Source organism: Ylistrum balloti, unplaced genomic scaffold (assembly GCF_031769215.1).
Source record: "Ylistrum balloti isolate Yb309-2 unplaced genomic scaffold, AGI_CSIRO_Ybal_v1 Utg369672, whole genome shotgun sequence".
Lineage (NCBI taxonomy): Eukaryota > Metazoa > Mollusca > Bivalvia > Pectinida > Pectinidae > Ylistrum > Ylistrum balloti.
In genome coordinates, this window is record NW_026781917.1 from 2127259 (window position 1) to 2150485 (window position 23227).

The 23227-nt window shown below is 34.9% G+C and overlaps 1 protein-coding gene across 2 annotated transcripts; it reads left to right on the forward strand.

Annotated features, from left to right (window-relative positions):
• The first annotated feature begins 236 nt into the window (after positions 1-236).
• LOC132562717 (ELMO domain-containing protein 2-like) lies at positions 237-12420 on the forward strand. 2 transcript variants are annotated; one of them, XM_060227485.1, is made up of 8 exons: positions 237-342; positions 3039-3255; positions 3347-3476; positions 4576-4705; positions 6172-6305; positions 6806-6874; positions 9443-9576; positions 10397-12420. In XM_060227485.1, the coding sequence occupies exons 2-8, from the start codon at positions 3099-3101 to the stop codon at positions 10564-10566; spliced, it is 924 nt and encodes a 307-aa protein (XP_060083468.1). In that variant the 5' UTR covers positions 237-342; positions 3039-3098; the 3' UTR covers positions 10567-12420. The 2 variants fall into 2 exon arrangements, with proteins under 2 accessions (XP_060083468.1, XP_060083462.1); XM_060227479.1 differs by lacking the exon at positions 237-342 and adding an exon at positions 421-523.
• Positions 12421-23227: the final 10807 nt, after the last annotated feature.

Sequence of the window (23227 nt, forward strand, 5' to 3'; positions counted from 1 at the left end):
ATGAAAACATCAGATTTTGAAGATCACTGCATATCTTTAAATTAGCGGTATTATTAACAAGAATATCTGACACTGTTATAATCAGCAGGTGATAGAAATAAATGTTTGCTATGTAATTAAATATTTTGTGCGAAACTAAATACATCAGCTTTACTTCATATCGGAATTGCGGATTCGTGATTGGTTGTAACTTGGTAACCCTATATTGACCCATTTCCGTTTATAATATGCATCGCGCACCTGAGTTACTGGTTTATATTGCGAGAAAACACGATATGTTAATAAGAATGACATAAACATCTACTGTCAATGCCAAAATATCTACGCAAAATAATGGATACGGTAAATAATCTTATCATAGATTGACCAATTGAAATTTGCCGTGTATGTGTTCAACGACTGCGCCATCTGTCAATTCATTGTTTACTTCCGGTTTAACCCACATGGGTGTTTTGTACACCAAACTGTCTCATTTTAACTAAGTTTCACCTGTTTAAAGACTATTTTATATATAACTATTGTGGTAAGTTGGTGTCTGATCTAACACATAAGAACGTAATTATAAATATAGATGGAGTTCTTTGAAAACAAGAAGAACTGATTATTACTATGTCAAATCAAGTTCTTTTCCTTCGTTTCATACCAAGATACTCAATACCAGAATTGATAGGTACCCGTCACAACACAATTTCGTTAAGGTTATCTGCATTTGCATATATGTTCTAAAGCATAGCGTATAATAAACTATATGTCAATATATTTACATAGCTGACATAGTAAATAGATTGACAGTTTTATGTGGTGGGATAAATAGAATGCTCATGTACATATATATTAAAAATTAATTGCTATTTCTGATGCAATTCAGTTGATGTATTACGGATGACCATCGCTTTTAAAAAACGATCCATGAATTCACATGTAAAAAAACTGCACTTTTGTCCAACTCCTTGAGCAGTGTCAGTGCCTTAAATTATAGTATAACATAGTTAATGAAATGATTTGGAAGGTAATCTTTTTTGGAGACAATATGCAGTTTAAAGCCTAAAGTAAACATTCTTCTGCCATATCACAGAGATTAATTTTTGATACACTGTCCATGTGTGTGTTACAGTGACAAGTCGTATAGCTCTTAGGAAGGAAAAACTGAACATATTTATATCAATTATGTTTTTTGATATTCAAGAGGCGACAGATCTTAGGAACAAGTACATAAACCCCAAAAAGAAATGTTTTATCTTTTCAGTGAGTGTTTGATGAACAAGATTGACCAATTTTAATGCCAGCGATCAGTGGCGCTGTACCCAGTCTAGGACTGCATCCCAAAACCCAATATAAGATTATAATAAGTGATTTATAACTCAAGAACCAAAAAAAATTGACTAGATTTCAAATTTTCTTTTGAAATCTAGAATATTAAAATAGACTTTTAAAGAAAATTTGAAATTTAGTTGGTTATTTCTTCTTTTTTTTTCAGGTTTAGAAAAATATTTATTTCCTCAGCAATTAACTTAAAGGAGGCTGCCAGGGTTGAGGAGCCCTGGGATCAATCCTCGAACAGCTGAATGCCATCACGCAGGAGGCCTCTCATTCAACATTCTGACACATTTAGCTATATTATAATAAAAAAAATATTCTGGTATACCTAATATAAATAGACAGACAAACAAATAAATCTCCTTACATAAACAACAAAGCAGGGTAAACAAACAGGACGGACAAATGGACAGTGACCAGACAAGAGATAATAAATAGATAGCCAAGACATAAGACAAACAATGTAACAAAATGCAGGGCTGTAAGAAGCATGATGCTTATCAATTTTTATTGGTTGTTCTTTACAGAAGGGACATAAATATTTCTGTTATTATAATTAAATAAGCAGCTCTTGAAAAAATAGAAAGAAAGGTTAGGTGTCACAATCAGGCTTTGATAAAGTTGACCATTCTCTCCCTGGGTTTTTGATTTCTTGGCTTCATGTTGATTTTCTGATATGCGCTTTTGTACTTTATATGTTTTCCTAATTTCATTAATAAGTGCTAATATAGAAAGGCTGTTTTTAAGACATTTTGTTTTTTATATATAATAATATATAATCTTAAACTTATCACATTATCGACTGTAGCCTTTGCTTTATCATTACTTAAAATTCCAAAGATGAAAGATTTCTTATCTAATACAAAGTTAGTATGAAAAATCTGAGACAATCTCTCAAAGTTAAGTAGCAATCATCTCACTTCTTGACAATCCCAAAAGATGTGTTCAATTGTTTCTCTATCTGTTTTACATAATGAACAAAGAGAAATATCAGTTGATCCCATCTTAAATCTGAATTGGTAATCAAAATGTGGTGATTAATTTCATATTGAAGCCATTGAAATTTAGTATTTTTAGTAACTTTGAAAGGAAGGATATAGATTTGTTTCCATGTGTCATCATTGATATTGTAGTTAATCCATTTTAATTTACCAGTGGGTGTGACATTATTTTTACATAATGCCTTATACATGCGTCTAGCTTCCATCTTGCTTTTTAGAATAACTTCTAAACTTAAGAGAATATACTGGTATTTTATTGATACATGTTCATTATTTTGTTGATGTTTGTGTAGTGCTTTTGTTATTACTGATGCTATGCCATGATATTTTAGAAAGTCGCAGCTAATGTCATATTTATGCTTGAATTTTTCATAGGAAAGACACAGTATATACTGTATATACAATAAATACAATTTATGCTTTTTCTCATCATGATTCAAAGTCACTGAAACAACCTATTACTTTAGGGAATTTGATTTATGTTGAAACAAATGTTAGGTTCGAAAATACCTTGAAAGAGTTCCTGAAGGCAGAGGTCAGGCCAAGGTTATTGTTACTGTTTATAGAAATTTGTCAAAAATTGATACTACTTATTTGTTGGTAATGAAGGCATTTATGTCTCACAGTCTGACTTTAGCTATGCTTTTATCTTCTAGTAAATTTGGCATTAGTGAGTACAAAGTATTTTCCGTCATATGAATCTGTTTTGGACTGTTCCAGAAACAGAGACAACAGAGAGATTACCTTCTTCCTCTGGATGTGTAAAAAAATTGTGTCTCCATGGTAACAGAGTGGCTTGGGAATGCCTGGACGGCATTGTACTTTTACCTGGTGAGACCAATGTGGAAGTGGGTACTTCGCAAGTACACTGGTCAGTGTGAGCTTCTGCGCATATCATACCAGTATGATGAGGGCGCTAAACGTACCAAGAGAATTGGTGAGAATTGACTTTTCAACAGATACCACAATTATTTGGTTTTTACTAAAAATTTGAAAATTAATATTTAGTTTTTTATTTACTTATTAAGAAAAGTCGCTGAAGCTCTCTGGGGTGACCTGTCTGAAGGAGCTCTACAAGTCTGACAACATCCCAGATGTTACAGTTGCTGCTCAAGAGGTGATGACCATTAAGTCCATTGTAGCGGAGGTCCATCCCAGGTAGTATTTGGTTTCATAACCTGAAGAACATATAACATTGAGAGGTTAACATTAGAAAGTTAAGCACTTAAGTTACCCTGCAAATATATAACTCCTGAATCTGTTGTAGTTCTGCAGTCATACCAAAGTTTCATTGCCCTGTATTTATGTCAATTTATCCTTTATTAGGCATCAAACTCCTAAAATAGAAAAAAAATTCATAAACAGGTGGTCGCTCTAAACAATGATCGCTGTAAACAAGTGGTTGTTGTAAACAATGGTCATTGTAAACAGGTGATCACTGTCAACAGGTGGTCACTGTAAACAAGTGGTTGTTAGCAATGTTCCCTGTAAACAAGTGGTTGTTGTAAACAATGGTCATTGTAAACAATTGATCATTGTAAACAAGTGGTCACTGTCAACAGGTGGTTGTTGTTAACAATGTTCATTGTAAACAATTGATCATTGTAAACAAGTGGTCACTGTAAACAGGTGGTTGTTGTAAACAATGGTCACTGTAAACTCATTGGAAGCAAGTGGAATCCATTAGATGGTAACCATTACTTTCGGTTTAATTTTTTTTATAAAAAGAAAATAGTTTAAACATAGTGAAACTTACACAGATTGAATGGTTTCAGAACAAAATGTCACATTGTAAAGGTTGTCGCTTTTACCCTGTTCCAATTAGCACAGAGGGCATTACAACACCTGTGTCTCAAAGTAATCAGGTGGGCTTATTACAGGAAAATAAAGAAGTATTTGTTGAACATGCTACTGAATGACAATTTATATGGGTGAGTTAATTATTCTAAGGCTTATAGGCTGACCAGTATAGTGTTGGAATTGTTTAAAGAAAACAGATAGGAGATCTATACAGAGTGGCAAGGGCACATTCTATTGTTTGAGATACATTAGATCATTGCTAAAGGGAGGCAACTCAACTGAGTTTTATGCACATATTTAAGTTGACACTTTTGAAAGGAAATAGTCTCCTAAGTAGAACATTTAGATAATTGCATTAGATTTTTTTAATGTAATCCTTGTTACCTGAAGGTCTATATTAAGTTATCAGTGGTGCTGATGTAAATATTGAATTAACACTTTTCTTATTGTGTCTCAGATTTATGGACTGTTTCCAAGTCTGTCTCTGTCAGATTTGTGGATATAAAAAACTGAAGAATGAAGTGGACAGCATAAAAAAAGTGCCATATTCCGCAGAAAATCCAGATCATGAAACAAAGCTATTGAAGGTATTGTGCTGTGTGTGTTCACTGTCATCAGTCAAATTAATCGTAAGCATTCTGAATATTGCAGATATCAAAGTGTTATTATTTGAACTCATGAATTTCATCCTATCCTGTAAATGATTACCGTGACTTACAGCTCATCCTGTTTTGTGATGTACTGTGCAGTGAAGCCAGACAATTACAACCACACATGACTTACAGCTCATCCTGTTTTGTGATGTACTGTGCAGTGAAGCCAGACAATTACAACCACACATGACTTACAGCTCATCCTGTTTTGTGATGTACTGTGCAGTGAAGCCAGACAATTACAACCACACATGACTTACAGCTCATCCTGTTTTGTGATGTACTGTGCAGTGAAGCCAGACAATTACAACCACACTTGTGTCCTATTTGTATCATAAGATTTACTGTTAATTCACGCGTTATCTTTATTTTTTTTTTAAATCTTATATCATTTTGCCTTTGTGTATTGTACCTGCCTTTTTGTACATCAGTTATAACCAATAATCTCACCTGTATTGCTATAAGTTAGTGAAGCCAGAGGAGACTTAGTACTTGACTCCTTGTCTGTCAGTCCGCCCATCTGTCTGGATGTTGGTTACCAGACGATAACTCGAGAAATGGTGGAATGGTTGAAACTTCATACGTTTTGGCTTCCAGATAATGTTGTTGACCGATTGTATTGAAACTTGATGCAATCTCATTATTAGAAAATATAAATGGTGGGATCAAATTAGGAGTCAAAAGGTCAACTGTAAAGGCTTGAAGGTCACTTTCATTTATCACCATTTTAGGGCCTCGCATCTGTGTTGCTTAGAAAATGTAATTAACATCAGGGGATGAGTGTTGCATGCAACACTATCTGTCATCTTGTTCTAATTTACCTTCAACTTCATATCATTTTATACATTTTGATACTATAATTATAACCTTTGTCTTATTTGTTGGCCTATGTAACCTCGGGTGGAAATCCTAGGTGTGTGGTTTAACACTTACTATCAGTATAGTTTGTTTTTCTCTGGAAGCTGAGAAATAGACCAGTCTACATTGACGTGGTTGTGTCTATGGACAAGACACTTAACCCTGATTGTTCTGAATGGCATGAAAAGGGTCTCCCCTATTTGTTCAGTGAGGTACATACAAGAATACAAGAAAACTCTGTATCTTGGTGTTCATGGTGCAAAAACCAAGGAAACAAACAAACAAGCATTACATAATTATGTACAAGCTTGTTTATCGAAGTGCATATTATCCTGCATCTTAGCTACTTGTTTATTTATCTTGCCCATAAATGATTTACCTTTTTGTCCATATATCAAACAATGTGTTGACCTGTTCATAAATTTGCATATGCATTTAGTTGTTAATTTATTTGTAAATTTTTTTTTGTAAATTTGTTTGAATTCCTGTGTATTTACCTGGATATTCATATGTAAATTACCTGTGTATTTTCACCTGGACAGTTATGGAAGGTCATGATGCCTGATGTTAAACTTGAGATGAGGATCAGCGACCAATGGAAAGAAATTGGTTTCCAAGGTGACGACCCCAAGACTGACTTCCGGGGCATGGGCATTCTGGGCTTGTACCAACTTCTGTTAGTATTCACACAGATGTGTCTTGAATATATTGATCACAATGTTATGATATGGTAAAGTTATTGTTAAATCTTATGAACATTCATTAAAGTGTCATTGTATAGTGTTACTATAAATGAGAAGGGAAAAATGTAGATCTTAAATACTATACTAATTTGAAATACTTTTGAATCGGTGACCTCCATTATTGTTGATAAGATATATTTTTAACTCACATGTTTGAACTTTACATTATTTGTATAATGATACTACCATTTTGTAAAATTAATATCTGCCATCTGCCATGACTTTCGTTTCATGTATTCAGGAATTAGATTCAAAATTTGGTAATAAATGTAAATAATGCATATTATATTTGGGGGAAAATAGGAAAAAGTGATATGCATAAAAGGAGACATTTATTACAGGAATAGCAATGGAAGCCTTTTGTTTATTCCAGCTTTGAGTTTGTATTGGTAAATGTAATCATTGATTAGTTGATGGATGTTTTCTTCTCTAGATATTTCGCTGTGGAGCACTCGGAGCAGTGTCAGAGAATTTTATCACGCTCCCACCATCCAACCTATTGGTAAATACGTCTTACTTAATCTCTCACTACAGGTAATAATGAAGTTGCTAATACATAACGTAATATTTAATAATGATGTAATATAAGTGGATTTGCAAAAGCAGGTGCTTGCAGGCACAAATATTCTATATTAATAGGAACATTTAATATATAATAGGAAATATGTTATTTTTATAATTTAGACTGACTGTGAATTCTAATTTGATTTTAAACATTTACCTTCCATTGGAATGTCTGTCTTCCACAATTTTACAAATTTTTCCTGCACCTGTGAGTATGTTCCAGGAAGGCACATTAAGTAAAATTATATTGTATATTGTACCTTAGCTCTACACAGGGTTATTATGCTTCCCGAATGGAGAGCATATAATCGCAGTTTTGTCTGTCTGTCTTAATTTTGTTCCGAGCTTAACAGAAAAACTAAATGAGGTATCAACATAAAACTTCATAGATAGATCTTAAGCAGGAGAAGGACAGTGCACAAGAACTAAGATTCTCTTTTGCATAATATGGGAGTTATTGCCCTTTGCTATTTTTCATTGTTAAATTTTGTCCTATTTGGGGAGCATAACCCATTCCTGTCAACCCTTGTTCCACTTTTGTTTATTACACCCACAAATTGCTAAGTTTTGCTTGCAAGTACATCCTGTAATGGAAGATTATTGTTTATTGATATTATTGCACCAATATATATGAAGTAAAAATCTTGTGATCAGTTTTAATCCTAGATTTAGGGAGTATTGAGGAATGAACTGTTTTGTATATCCTGATATCAAAATGTGATTGATTTCATCATTTGTAATTCTTTACTGGGAAAATGTCTGAGAAATCAAAAATACTTTGTTTCTAGATAAGTGGCCAAAACACAGTCAAACTTGCTCGCAGTAATTGACACCTCATGATTTGATCAAAGCATTTACCTGTTCTGTACAGGCATTTTTGCCCTGTGGCAAAATTTCATACATTTCAATGAAGAGTGTTTCCTGACAATGGGATTACAATGGCCTGCTATCATTGGCTCTGTGTTACGAGGTTAATTAATGACCGGATACAGATTTAAATCTTATTGCTTAATTACAAGCCATGATGTTTGATAGAAAATAATGGGATGTTGTGTGATGTTCACCACCACCATTGTGGTAATGACATTTACTTAGGTCTAATTTATGGAATTTTGGAAACAATTGCAGGAAATCCTATCACTTGTATAATGATTTCACTCATTCACAAAGTGTCACTTTTTAGAATTAAGCATAAAAGCATGATAAACACAGTGATTTATTTGTCACTCATGCATTCTCTGATTGATTCAGGCTAGCCGTTGTCAGAACATCGGCAAACTCTGTTGTAATTTCTACGACCAAAGATGTATGATGTTAATGCTGTCGTTTCTGGACATTATGATCTTAATTTGCTTTCTTTTAAATTCATAAATGCCTAAAACATCTATGTATCAGTCTTGAAGTAATTACTGTAACACTTGAAGACTGTTTCATTTAAAATGGGACATAACAGCACTAATGTAGACATAAGCATGCATTATCGATTTCTTATTTTATCTTTTTTCATGAATGAAAATATTTTGTTTTAAGATGAAAATGCATCTTTTCATTTAAACTTGAGTTTTGGTATATGTTGTGTTTGTTCAGGTAGAAATATCTTGTCATCAATCATCTATAGCCATGAACATGATGATGGCGATAAAACCTACCACGAATGATTCAAAGTCTTGATGTATCAAAGTTTTTTTGGTACTCCCTTGAACTTCGAAAGTTTTACTATATTTTCACTTAAAAAGGCTGTGTAAAATTGCCAAAAATATATATATATAATTTTCTTTATGTAATCAGTTGTTTCTTCCAGAAATAAATAGACCATGTGAAATGGTATATAAGTAAAATATGAAATATAGGTAAAAATAGCAGATGTGATTTCTAACTGAGAAGGAACACCCCCAGTGAAAGACATTATTAATGCCATGGGCATGTTTCACCACCAGCAGCATGAAAGCCCCACTATTATTTAAACATGTGATTCAAGACAGAATTCAATTGTAGTGACTGAAAGAAAAAAAAAGTTAAAAACAAAACTATACTCAAAATATATCAATCTGACACATCTTAACAAATCCATAGCTGTGAAATGGTAGAAATTATTTCCCATTATGTTTGATACATGTTTGAAAATTTGCGTTAACCACTGATTACCACTAACCAGCCTTTGAACAGTAACCAAGGCCAGGTATTAAACATCCCTTTGACTCAGTGAACCCAGGGTTCCATTCTTGGCAACCCTCCAAATGCTTGGAAATACAAAAAAGATTTGAATCCTTCAAAAAGAAAAAAGAATACTGCTAGGAGAAGTTTTTACTATTATATGGTTACAGTAATAACCTATACAAGCATTGGGGTTATACAACTAGAATTAATACAACATTTTCACATGAATTTTAATGTCCATATTACTGTGCTTGTTTTGGAAATCTTGGAATTTTTTTTCTGAAACTCCTGTGTTAAAAAAAAATTTGTAAAAGAGTTTTTTCTTTTCATTTTTTTGTTTTCTTTTTAGGTATCCATATGCTGTGGTTGGCATCAATATGACTAAAGTCGCATATGAACTGTTACAAAGTGGAGCCCTACGCACACACTTCTACAATACATCAAAGGATCAACCTTTCCTCCAGGATTTCCATGAAGTATATTGTAAGTTATGAAAAACACAAAGTAGTGTTTTTATTTCTACTCAAACAAACAAATAATAACTTTTCTGCTTTCCTTGACCACCCATTTACCATGTGAGACATATTTTCAACTTTTTGAAGAAATAATCAGAAAGATAAAGAACATTTGTGCTATTTTTTCTATTTTAGAAATAGTAAACTTTCATGGAAGAGACAAAAAAGATCATTTAGAAAATTTGTACCAAATGAATATGCATAAATCTAGTATTTTGATAGGGAAAATTTCACTTCTCACTCTAAAGGTAGAATTTTTATTAACATCATAAGTTGTCTTACTCCAAATGGGGTTAGTAACAAGGAATCAATTTGAATACACAAGAATGTGAGGAAAATGTAGAATGTTGCATGAGTTTGTCATCACGTTGTGTAGAAAATGTCAGCATGTACTGGAGAAAACAAACGGATAAACACAGAAATATCAGTCATGGAAGAAAATGTTAGTCGGATTCAGAGAAAATTATGTTGTTATTAAGACTAATGTAGCTCAACATGCCTGGCCATGTTCATGATATGATGAACTCTTTTTAATGTCAGAATCTGGGGTCAAGTGTTTAAGATATAATCTGGAGTTATTTATTTGACACAAATTAGACTTAAACTGACAATGCAAGTTTAAATATATTCAAAAAACCATTATGGTCACTTATCTTGCCATATTTTGTTTATTTAAATTTATTAAATTTCAACAACACAAAGATAATGTCAATAATACTTTAAGAAATGGAAAATGAATATTTTTCAATCTTCATTGGTAATGATAATAGTCTTTTTTTTATTTACAGGCTACATGCTGTTTGAGTTTGACAAGTTTTGGATCGACTCAAAGCCAAAAGACATTATGGAATTTGGAAGACTACAGGGAAAATTTAGGAAACGTGTTCTTGATAAACTAAAAAATGACCCGTCCACAGTTTTAAGAGCTGATTTCCAGAAAGAAAACACTAGACCATGACATAGACGAATACATTAGTGGTTATCTACTAAATGGAAGGAATTGAAAGAATATTGGAATATTTTCTGGTTTATAGATTCTGTATTAATGCTGTATGCTGTGTATATGTGACAACTGTGGATTTGATGATGAAAATAACTAGTCAACCTGTAAGCAATTTTGTTGATTTTTATTTGACACTGATAAGAATCTTTTTGATTGAGAACATTTTCATAGGTCACCACCTCAAGAGATTTTCAAGATATTTGACCCCAACCCCTTTTTCATGGAGATTACTGTAGAAGACTAATACTTTACTGTTAGTGTGAGACTGAAAAACCGAATCAGTTATATTTGAATATTTTGAAAATAGGTCCATCTATTTGCTCTCCTTGTATTGTAAAGGAGGCAGGTTATTCTTTGAAAGAATAAATTGTCTTTGGAAAAATTAATCAACATTTGTCGAGGAACTTTTAATGGTTTGAGTGTGTATTGCTGCAACAATATAATGGAAGTGATCAGGTAGGAATCTCAATCTTACTGGTAAGTGCTGACAAGAATATGAGGGATGTAGTCATTTACTCAATAATATGTGATGTGTTGAAAGAGCATTATAACATGAGAATCAATTTCATTCCGAAGGTCAGTTATTGTTTTGAAAGTTTTGAAAATTTTAAACACACTGATTGAGTCATAGAGTGATTTTTCTACAAACTGTCTTTGTTTAATTCAATTTTTTTTATAAAACGTAACATTTAGAATCCTCAGAATGAGTTCAGATTTTAAAAGATGTGAATTTTTTTGTTTATCTCATCATTTTTATGTTACACAGTCATGTTTCAAAGAGCTTTCTTGTTTTTTTGTTTTTTTTTCTGCTTTAATATCCCTTACAGTGATGTAAAGTTTTTAACATAATAATAGATTTAGCATTCATCATAGCTATTGTTTTTTCTGTGCAAGTATTGAATTTTTACCATACCATCAACTGGAGCCATTTTATATCCCCATCCCCCACCAACAACCTAGGTCATTACAGGAAAGGACAGGTGCACTCATCCACAAGAAGAAAGGTATTGTCGCCTGTCTTTTTCTTATACAATAAACCTAATAATGCTCTCTTTATTGGGCATATTTGTTCAGTTGATAACTTTTGAATATTAAAGTCATAACTTGTATCCCACTTTGACAATATTGAACAGTTGATATCACATTCTGTAGAACCTAAGATTGTGATTCTGATATTGGGTGGTGCACCTTAGCAAATACAGAGTTATGCCCCTTTGTTGAATTGCCTTGTTTTGTTTACTTCTGATTTTGAAAATTACTTCTAATTTCATTTTTTATTCTGGAATTTTTTCCCTCTGATAGATACAAACAAGGTTTATTGGAAGATTGATTAGATGGAAGAATTTTAGGAAATTTTTGTATAAGCAACTTATTTGAAATTCAGCGAGTTCAAGCAAATAAATTTGTTTGCTGATCTGTACAGTTTACAATGAAGCATCAAAGAGACTGAAAATGTCCAAATTTCTGTTGCTCTAAACTCAAAAAAGCAGCATTTACAAAAATCTCATAAAATTATGTGATTGTTGTATAAAAGAGAAAATTGTTGGTTGTCATGCTACTATGATGATTTTTTCAATTAAGATTAAAAGAGTCACAAAATAAATCATAATTTTTAATTTTGATGTCGTAGTGTCATTTGAGTAGAGTTTGTCAAGTCTTAAATATAGTCAAATATTGGAGCAAGAAAGTTTTATCCAACACTTTTAAATCTTGTACCCTAACAGTTTAGTCAAAAAGAAAAAAAAAGGAAATGAAAATGATCCATGACAACCAATACCGATGAATATGGAATAAATTGTTGTAAGATTTTGAACGTCTAATTGTTTTTAAATTTCACAAATAGAAAAAATGTCATTCTATCAGTTCATCATTTTGTAATGCTTTCCAAATACAGGTAACCACCATTCCTCTGTAACTGATATTTTGGTATAGTTACTGAATTGGTTTGTTTCTGGTAATACACATACACAATCAGTTATTGTGAAGAGCACAACAAAATTTAAAGCTTTTATAATGTGATCAGTCATTATACTTTTCAATTTTAAATCCTTTGACTGTTCAGCTATCATAAAAACTATTGAAGATAAAGAAAGCAAGAGAAAACAAATGTATTAAGAAACAAGATTTGATGTTTTTATTCTCTAAATTTAGCAATAAAAATTGTATGCATCCATACGCCGTAGTAGTTAAAAATACTTCTGTATTTCCATTCTGTTCAGTTGCTAATAATTTATATCTTTATCAAATTTTTGAATTTTTGGGAAAGTGCACCCCCAACCCCCCCACCTCACCCCCTTGTGTCATTTATAACATTGGCCTTGTGTAAAATAACAGGTTATTAGATGGTGTTTATCTATGGCTGGTTTGTGTTCCTCAGGAAGCAGGCCGGTCTATGCTGGTTGTATCCTTGGGCAAGATACTTTACCCAAATTGCTCAGAGCAGCATGCAAAAGGGCTCCTGTATATTGGCCTATTGTTAACGTTCAAACTTCAAGAAGACACCACCCTAAAAATGACTATCTGTTCAAGGGATGATATACTCAGGAAATATACTCTCAGGTCCTTAATAACAATCGCTGAAGAATCCAAGAGGTTGGGAAAAAAATGTGCCACACAGTTTTATTCAGCGTGTATTGAATCTTTCCTCAAATTCACATAGAAAGTTGCTTTTATCACATGTTTTCTGTACAGTATTTCCTAAAAATTACCCAGAATGAGAACAAAGAACTTGATCTCAAGAGAGATTTTCAAAGAAGCAGTAAATTTAAGATGTCAGTATTGTACAGAAGCCACATTAGAGAATTCTACTTTTCCATGAAAATTTAGAATGGGAAACAATTGGGGAAAATATGAATTAAACTGCTCTACGATGATTGATTTAAAAAAAAATGAAGACAACTGTTAAACAACAGAGTGTACTTTGCAATTAATCTAGTAGATTTGTTAGTCTGCCTCTTGGTTCTGTTTTTTCTGTGTTTGTAAACCTTGTTGTCATTTGAGAACATAATATTACCTACTTGGAATGACCAAGATCTACATGGCGGGTGTTGTTGATGAAGCAGAAGACACTCACTCTTCTGGAACACTTGGTCTTATTCTCTTTGTACCGTTTCAGGACTATCCCTATAAATCTAATTTTTTTTTTCATAATTTGCCTTAGCATATTCAATATGAGATTGGATTGTGATTATGACACGTTAACTGCCATCCAAGGAAGAAACAAACGAAAAGAAAATGTCCATAAATTTGAGTAGATACAGTAGAGTCAGATAGTGAAGGGATTGAAATCACACTGATGTCTGGTCTTTCAAGGGTTTGTCAGTTATGGTAAGTCCATCTAAAATGCTGAAACCAAGGAGGCAATTTGTGAAAATTAATTTTTAACCAAAGTGATGTATATAATGAAATAAAAAAGATAGGTAATTTAACATTATATTTGAATAAAATCTTTTTAATCTGGATGATTTCAATTTTGTAGCAATGACATCACATAAATTTTAATAGAAAGAGCATGACAATTCTCAATTTACAGCCCTACTCCTCTCTTAGATCTGAGGTTTTATTTTAATAGCTTACATATGCAGCTGACCAAATGTTTTTTCATATATATATATATGATCAATGAAGTAATAGTGACAGTAAGTGATATATAACTTACTAAAAATGCTTGTTAGTGAATGACCTCCAGATGGCAGGAATTGGCACTGATCCTGTGCTACATTGATATGCAGAAGTAGACAGATTTTATGTTAAGCCTCTCGGAAATAATCAAAGTAGATTATTTGTTGACTATTAAACTTCCCTATATGGCTCATCAGGAATTTCTTGAAACTAAGTGTTCTGAGTCAATCTGTTTGTTGTCAATATAATGTGTGAAAATAGTATCACTGTGCACAAGCCTTTGAATATTGAATCAAGTGTGACATGCTGTTGTCCATAAACGGAAACGTTGCAAAAGAGAAATTTGAAAGTTAATGTGCTTATAATACATCTTGGCTGAAAGTTGTCCTGGCTGGTTCTTGGAAAGAATCTGTCCTGTCCACCAGTTCCTGTTGTGGTATGTACAATTTACATTGTCAATAAGTCTGTTGTTGGGAGAGGTAAGATATAAAAGATACCCCCTATACATACGTACATACACCCTCACACACATACACCCTCACACACCCTCACACACATACACCTTTACACACACACACCCTCACACACATACACCCTCACACACATACACCCTCACACACCCTCACACACATACACCCTCACACACATACACCTTTACACACATACACCTTCACACACACACCCTCACACACACACACCCTCACACACATACACCCTCACACACATACACCTTCACACACCCTCACACACATACACCCTCACACACACACCCTCGCACACATACACCCACATACACCCTCACACACATACACCTTCACACACACCCTCACAGTCATAGACCCTCACTCACATACACCCACATACACCCTCACACACATACACCTTCACACACACACCCTCAAACACATACACCTTCACACACACACCCTCACACACACTCACACACACACACCCTCACACACCCTCATGTACATACACCCTCACACATACACCCTCACACACATACACCCTCACACACCCTTGCACATACACCTTCACACACACACACACCCTCACACATATACACCCTCACACACCCTCATGTACATACACCCTCACACATACACCCTCACACACACACACCTCACACACATACACCCTCACACACACCCTCTCACACACTCACACACACACACCCTCACACATACACCCTCACACATACACCCACATACAGATTCACACACACCTTCATACACACACACCCTCACACACACCTCCTCACACACATACACCCTCACACACATACACCCTCACACTCACATCCTCACACACATACACCCTCACACATACACCCTCACACACACACCCTCACACACATACACCCTCACACACACCCTCACACATACACCTTCACACCCTCACACATATACCCTCACACATACACCCTCACACACACACCCTCACACACATACACCCTCATACACCATCACACACACACCCTCACACATACAAACACAAGTAAGAAAATTGATTCCCCTCCCAAGCACGGTGATATACAATATCTGACAATGGTTTTATGAACATTTTCCTAGACGGCCTGAATTTCTGAAACTGACATGAATTAGCAGGACAAAGTATGCCTACTTTTTCTTTGATTCCTTATGGCAATGAATGGTTTGAAATCGTAAATGTTTCACAGATTGGATTCTATATTTAGCTCACCTAACCTGAACGATTAAGTGAGCTTGTGCCGTTTCCGAGGTTAACTTTTTCCTTTACACAACTTCTCAATAGCCAATGGAGCAAATGTTTTGATATTTCGTAGGTAAGTTCATAGGATAAAGCCCGACGAAGTTTGCGAAAAGAAATGACCTTGACTTATATTCAAGTTCACAGGGGTCAAATTTGTATAAACATTTAAATGACTTCTCGTGAACTAAAAGGCGTAGAGGATTGATATTTGGCTGATAGATATATATATATCAGGCGAGTGCTGCAGGCCCATTCAGCCTTCTGTTCTTCACACCGAATGGATAATAGCAGGATTGGGAGTCAGCTTTAGATATGATCGAAGACCGTAAACAATTATATGCATGCAAACGCTACGGTGGCTGTGAAGATTTATACTGTGAAACATCTCCAGTTTTAAAATTTGACACAACATGGAATAGACGACACACGTGATAAATATGAAATCCATTACGAATGAAGGATATAAATGAACACGAAAGGAAATTATATGGAAAGTGGAGGAACTATCGTTTGAGTTGTCTTTGTTGGTTTGAAATTGGAATTTTAATATTTAGTAAGTAAGCATATGTCTTATTTCCTGTTTAATTTGACGTACTCGGAATGTTCATTTTGTAATTGGAATTTTAATATTTAGTAAGCATGTTTTATTTTACTGTGTAACTTAACTTACACGGAAAGCAGCCCAGTACGTTGTTTTACAAGATCATTATTCGCTGTTCAAATCGCTCTGCATGAGTAGGCCGGCGTCAAATTCCATATGTAAGTTCCTCTTGGTCTCTAGTTGTGCCCATCAAATTTTAGAATTGATTTTTAAAAAAATGGTCAACACACGGACATCTTAGAATTGTGAAAGTTTGTTATCGCTATTTCTTAAGATCTACAGCATAGATCTTTCTCAAATTTCATGTGCATGTTTTCCTTGATCCCTAGTTGTGCCTTTTGATTTTGGTACTGATCAGATAAAACAAAATGGCCCACAAGCGGCCATTTTGGATTATTACGTCGAATGTCGTGAGAAGTACTGTATATAGATCTTTCTCAGATTTCGTGTAAAGGTTACTTTAGATCCATAGTTGTGACTTTATGAGTTTTGGACTGATCAGAAAAAAACAAAATGGCCGACAGACAGCCTTCTTGGATTTTCCCTAATAAAGATTTTTATTTCCATTTCTTAAGAAGTACTGAATGGATATCTCTCGAATTTCATACGTATATTTCCTTTGGTCTCTCATTGTGCTCGTTTGATTTTGAGACTTATCAAAAGATACAAAATGGCTTCCAGGTGGCAGGTGGATTTGGCAAGTAAAGATTATCATCGGTATTTTTGCAAAGGAATGTTCAAATGTCATATCATTTAGAGCAAAAACAGAAAAGAGAAGATAAAAGAAGGGAAAAGATCCTACTTTGAAAGAGCATATAAATATCAAACAATGATGGGCGCCAAGATCCCTCTGGGATCTCTTGTTAATATTCTGTTCTGAGTATAATGTTCAATATCTTGAAGTAAGAATGGAGATTAATCCATACAGAACCTACTAAATCAACGATTTGTATCTTATAAGTGATTTAGTAGTAACTGAAGGGAATTGAAACAGAACTCTGTAATCTGAAATCGAAATAGACTGATTGTGGGAGCTGGCTAGTCAATAACGGGTATGCCCCCCATTCGCTCTTTCCACAGCCCTGATCCTCCTAGGCATGCAATTCTTGAGTGAGTTTATCCTCCTCATTGGGATGTTCGACCATTCTTCTTGATGAAGGCTGCTCTCAATTGGGCCAGAGTAACAGGGGGAGACTGGCGTCATCGAACCTGTCTGTCCAGATGGTCCCACAAGTGCTCAATAGGGGATAGGTCGGGGCTGTATGGCGGACAGTCCAGTGGGTGGATATTATTGTTAGTGAGATAGTCGCGACAGATCCTCACTACCTGGGCCCGAGCATTTTCCTGCTGGAATGTGAGGTTGTTTTGCTGCAATAATGGAACAACATGGGATCGGAGGATCTCATCTCTATACCTAGTGGCAGTTAAATTACCCGTAACCACAACCTGTGGTGATTTAATTCCATATTAGATTCCCTCCCATACCATAATCGATCGACCGTTCGAAACAGGTGAACCGGGACTCATGAGTAAACACGACCCGCTTCCACTGCCTCAACGGGAATATTCGGATGGCATGTGCCGCCACCAAGCCATACGACGCTGGCGACGAGCAGCGGTAAGAGACAGACCTACAAACGAGTGACGTGCCCGCATACGAACTTCCCGCAATCGTTTCCTTGCAGTTTTTGCATGGATAGGACGATTATGAGTAACTATGGTATGAAGGACAGATGCAGTGGCAGTAAGGTACCGGTTGCGCGAGACGAATAAACCAAGACCTAGGTGTGTCAGCAACAGATATGTCAGATACTCGGATGGCACAGTGGTAGCGCACTATTTGATCCGGTTTCCTCCCACATTAAGATCCCTGGCGTACTTGTAACAAAAGTGATCAGTATAAGTTGAAATAAACAAAACTCTTCTATATGTTAATTACTCGTGCTCATACAACAGAGAGAAAGAGAGAGAGAGAGAGAGAGAGAGAGAGAGAGAGAGAGAGAGAGAGAGAGAGAGAGAGAGAGAGAGAGAGAGAGAGAGAGAGAGAGAGAGAGAGAGAGAGAGAGAGAGAGAGAGAGAGAGAGGGAGAGAGAGAGAGAGAGAGAGAGAGAGAGAGAGAGAGAGAGAGGGGGAGAGGGAGAGAGAGAGAGGAGAGAGAGAGAGAGAGAGAGGGAGAGAGAGGGAGAGGGAGAGAGAGAGAGAGAGAGAGAGAGAGAGAGAGAGAGAGAGAGAGAGAGAGAGAGAGAGAGAGAGAGAGAGAGAGAGAGAGAGAGAGAGAGAGAGAGAGAGAGAGAGAGAGGAGAGAGAGAGAGAGAGAGAGAGAGAGAGAGAGAGAGAGAGAGAGAGAGAGAGAGAGAGAGAGAGAGAGAGGAGAGAGAGAGAGAGAGAGAGAGAGAGAGAGAGAGAGAGAGAGAGAGAGAGAGAGAGAGAGAGAGAGAGAGAGAGAGAGAGATAACTGGGAAGGGATTTTGGGAGGTAGTTAAGAATAGGAGTGGGGGGGGGGAGTAGGGGGAAATGAATGGTAGCTGGGATATTAGATATTAGAGAAAAAAAGTGACCATGTCAAAGACTGAAAACTATAAAAAGGATACATTATCGCCCCTCCCCACCCCGACTTTTTTCTTCCATTTCGAACACAAATTTGCCTGTAAGCAACTCCTCTTTACTACAGGTGGGACTTCATTTGGGACTTTACAAGGAATTTTGATGGAATATCTAGAAAAACAAACTAATATCTGGTAACCTGTGTAAATTGTGTCCAGACTTTGTGCAAAATAAGCCGATTTTCAACTTTATTTCGTCTACTAAATGGCTGGAAGGTCGTACGTTAAACCTGTTAAATAAATGAATAAATAAAGTCAACTTTTTATATATTTCAAGAATAGTCATGGAAGCCTGTGAACATCGTTTAACTGGCACAGTTAAAAACCCATACAGACCCGACATAGAATGCTAATATTTCTACCAGGTCAGCTGAGCTCTCACAAAGTGTTAATTCTGAATGTTTTAAGCTGGAACTTGGTAGTATACTTTATTTCTTTTAAGAAAAAACAATATCAAAGAACCAGCACACTATGTCTCAGATTGCGGCTAGGTTCCTGAATGGATACCAGAGGTATTCTGTAGAGTTCCTTACAATGTGGTCAACATAAAGCTTAAATAAATGATTTTCAACATCCAGAAACATTCTAGATGTTGAGAATCCTTTATTTTCGCTTTACGTTGACTTCATTTCTTTGAAATTTATCTTATTTCATCATTGAAAAGTCAATGATAATTGGATAATGTAGGCACCGATAAATTGTGTACTTGCCACTATCTTTAACATTTAACACTCATACCATCTCTAGAATTGGTCTGTCTGCTAGGTTTATCGCCCCGTCAACGATCTGGGTCTTGTTTAAGAAGAGACACCTTGTAGTAGATGGTGACCACTTCAATAAATCAAAGTACTGAAAGTACTGAGAGGCTAAACGTATTTGAAAATGTTTGCAAATAATCGCTAAGCTATATTACTTTCCCCATACTCCTACACTTTGGAATGCAAAAATTACTAAAATAAGAGAACCAGAGGCTATTTTTCTTAATTTTAAGCCATTTTATATATTCTTTAATTCTTATTTCAAAATTGACGACAATAATATGAACAAATCAAAATAGGTAAAAAAAAAAAAAAAAAAATACACACAACCATATATTTATCGCCAACAAGCCAAATGATAAATAGCTCTATGATGAAGTTGACTAAATAAAACCTTTGAAATACCCAAGATGTTGCAATTACTATCCTATCAATATGAGGATTTAGACAAATCGAAAGGACTACCTACTTCTTTATTTTAAATGTATTGCAAAGTAATAGTCCTTACTTATTGTAATTATATTTGTGGTTGAGGAAAGTAGATAAGGTGTACACAGCATTTCAGATAGATAAAAGTGTAAATAATTACATTAAATGTATTTACATGCCTATCTTCCTTGAAGTATGATGGTTAGACTTTTCTTCCAGTAATTATATCTATAAAGACATAGTTCTATGAGATTAAACCAGATTTCCATATATATACAAAATTTACAATATTTTCACTATAGCTATTACTATTTCTGATCTCCAATGCATTAGATAATGTCAACATGACACGCAAAATGAATAAATATGTTAAGGAAATATTTCGTTCTAGTTAATTGAAAATTATAAACATGAATATTTTGGGTTTTGTTTTGTAGCCAGGTGATAGAATACATCATTTTAAAATCATCGCGCGTAAAGCAAGTATGAAAGAATGTATGTATGTGCACGTCGAGCACGGACTTCACGTCCTCTGTCCAGTCACCGCCAACTCCCACCAAGAGCCACCACACTCGCACAGCATCACTCAGACAGTCAACACGTAGGCTAACCTGTCAAATCTGAAGCGAGAGCACCAAAGCCGGCGTCCCTGGTAAGCTTAATTAATATAAGTCACATTAATATATTGTAATCTTCAAACTATAAATACATTCCTCATAATTTACCGCAGTGTGCAAGGTGTGTGAGTGAATGTGTATTTATAATTGTATTTTTAATTTTAGGTCTTCTTCAGACAATTAAATCATTTTCCAACCAAAGAAGGGGTTTTGGTAGTCTATCCACCCACGGTTACGGTTTTATACGCGCTTTGTTTGAAGGAATATTTTCATTTCAAGGAACTTTGATATACATTAACAAACTTTGAGAAATCAGCACAATCAACCTTCATCAAATAAAACTAAAAGACAAAAAATATAAGTTATAACAAAGTCAACATCATGATCAGTACAGTATTAAAAATATATTATTCATAAATCATGAGCACCAACTGTACCTTGCCTACGAAGCGCAAACTTTTTATATTCAAAAACTTGAGTACTGAGTACGTTTAGCCTAAAAAACGTATGGGAAGACTGTCCAAGGGCATAACCATGACAACGCAAGCTTCCTGACAAACACACACGTTCAAGGTTAAGAGGCGCCGAACCATACAACTTGGATCTTCACCGGAAGTCCCGTACCATATAATAAGATAAGAGGAAAAGACTTGTTTTCATATTGACCGGATCGATATAAGCAGGAACTAAGGTGTTGTAAGGTAAATTGTTTTTGAAAGTTTTACTTATATCAAAACTTTTGATTACGGCATTCCTTGTATTTTGGATGCTTATTGAAGAAAAGTTAGATTCTGTTTGTCAAAGGCCAGGGTTATTATTCATCCTCACTGACAAAACTAGATTCCGAGAGCGGACCTAAAAGTCCAAATTCTTCAATTAATTTTGATGTGATACATCAAAGGTCAAGGCCTATATTTCTGAAGAAGAAATACTTAAGAGCAATTGATTGTACACATTTTGGACTAGGTAATACTATATGGGTAGACAACGACAAGAAGATTTTAATGAATGTGGGAGGTAGAAGGTCGAAAAAAAAATATATATCTACTTCATTTATTCTGACTTATTGAAAGTTAAATCAATTATATCACTAACCATTCCATCGGCTTTGTTTATCTGTGTTTTAAATTTTGTCGTTTGATTTTCGAAATGATTATTACTGCACGCGGGTGTCCCGGTTCAGCAAATAAACCAACCGCACATTGGCAATGTGCAGGCGACACGGAATGTTGACAATATGCACGCGGCCCTTTCTTTTCCCAATTTTTTGGTATTAGTTTTTTATTTCTTTGTACGACTATAAGTAAACAGTAGGGATAAGAGCAAATTTGTTTTTCTTCAGCCAATATTTACACTATAAACTGAAAGGAATTTCTGCAGCGTTTTGTGTATTGCTGAAAACAAATATATATATATATTTAATTTTGAATTACGTTACATTCTAAACGCTTTATAAATACATTTTGTGGATTTTAGTTTGTGTATATATCTTGGTAAGTATATCGCGATCTCAGTGATTGGTTATTGATTTGTCACTGGTTATGACATAAGCCATAGTAGACCGTTGACAAGAAATGCGCAGTAGGAATGGAGTGTTCGGGCTGTCGACAACGGTTCATTTTACATTGGAATAACGGGGTTTAATGATACTGTACTCTAGGGTAAGTTTCTTTATGAAAAAAGTGTTTTGAGAGAAAATTCTTTACTTCGATGTTTACTTTTTGCAATCAATGAAAGTGCTAAATGATAGTTATTCTAGCAGATATCATGCTATCATACAATAAACACACAAGTAAACAATGCATGGGTGTGGATTTAGATAAAGTACAACTCAACAATCCCTGTGGCGCAATAAATCTTGCTGCCAGTCTTCCGATTTGTTTACTTTGTTTTGCGGATCCACGACAGGAGAGAAAAAGTCTGATATTTGTCTTAATAAAATGGATGAGACAGAAGATTTAGCATTCGTTTGTACGTTTTCTCCTGTCTCAGACATACTTTTGTCCTGATCTAAATTTAACGAACATGACAAAATTGTATATGTAATAACTAAAGAAAGTATTAACACCTAGATTTCTGGGGTGATAAGTTGTTTGTAACGTTAGATTAATTCTTTTATTACCTTTGTTTCTTTTTCAGTTAAGTGCATAATTACATCCACTATTAGAAAACAAAATGGCCGCCGAGCGACAATCCATGCCAGACCTCAGGGAATTCCAGCGCGATGAGAAACCAAAGGAAGACAGATTCTTTGAA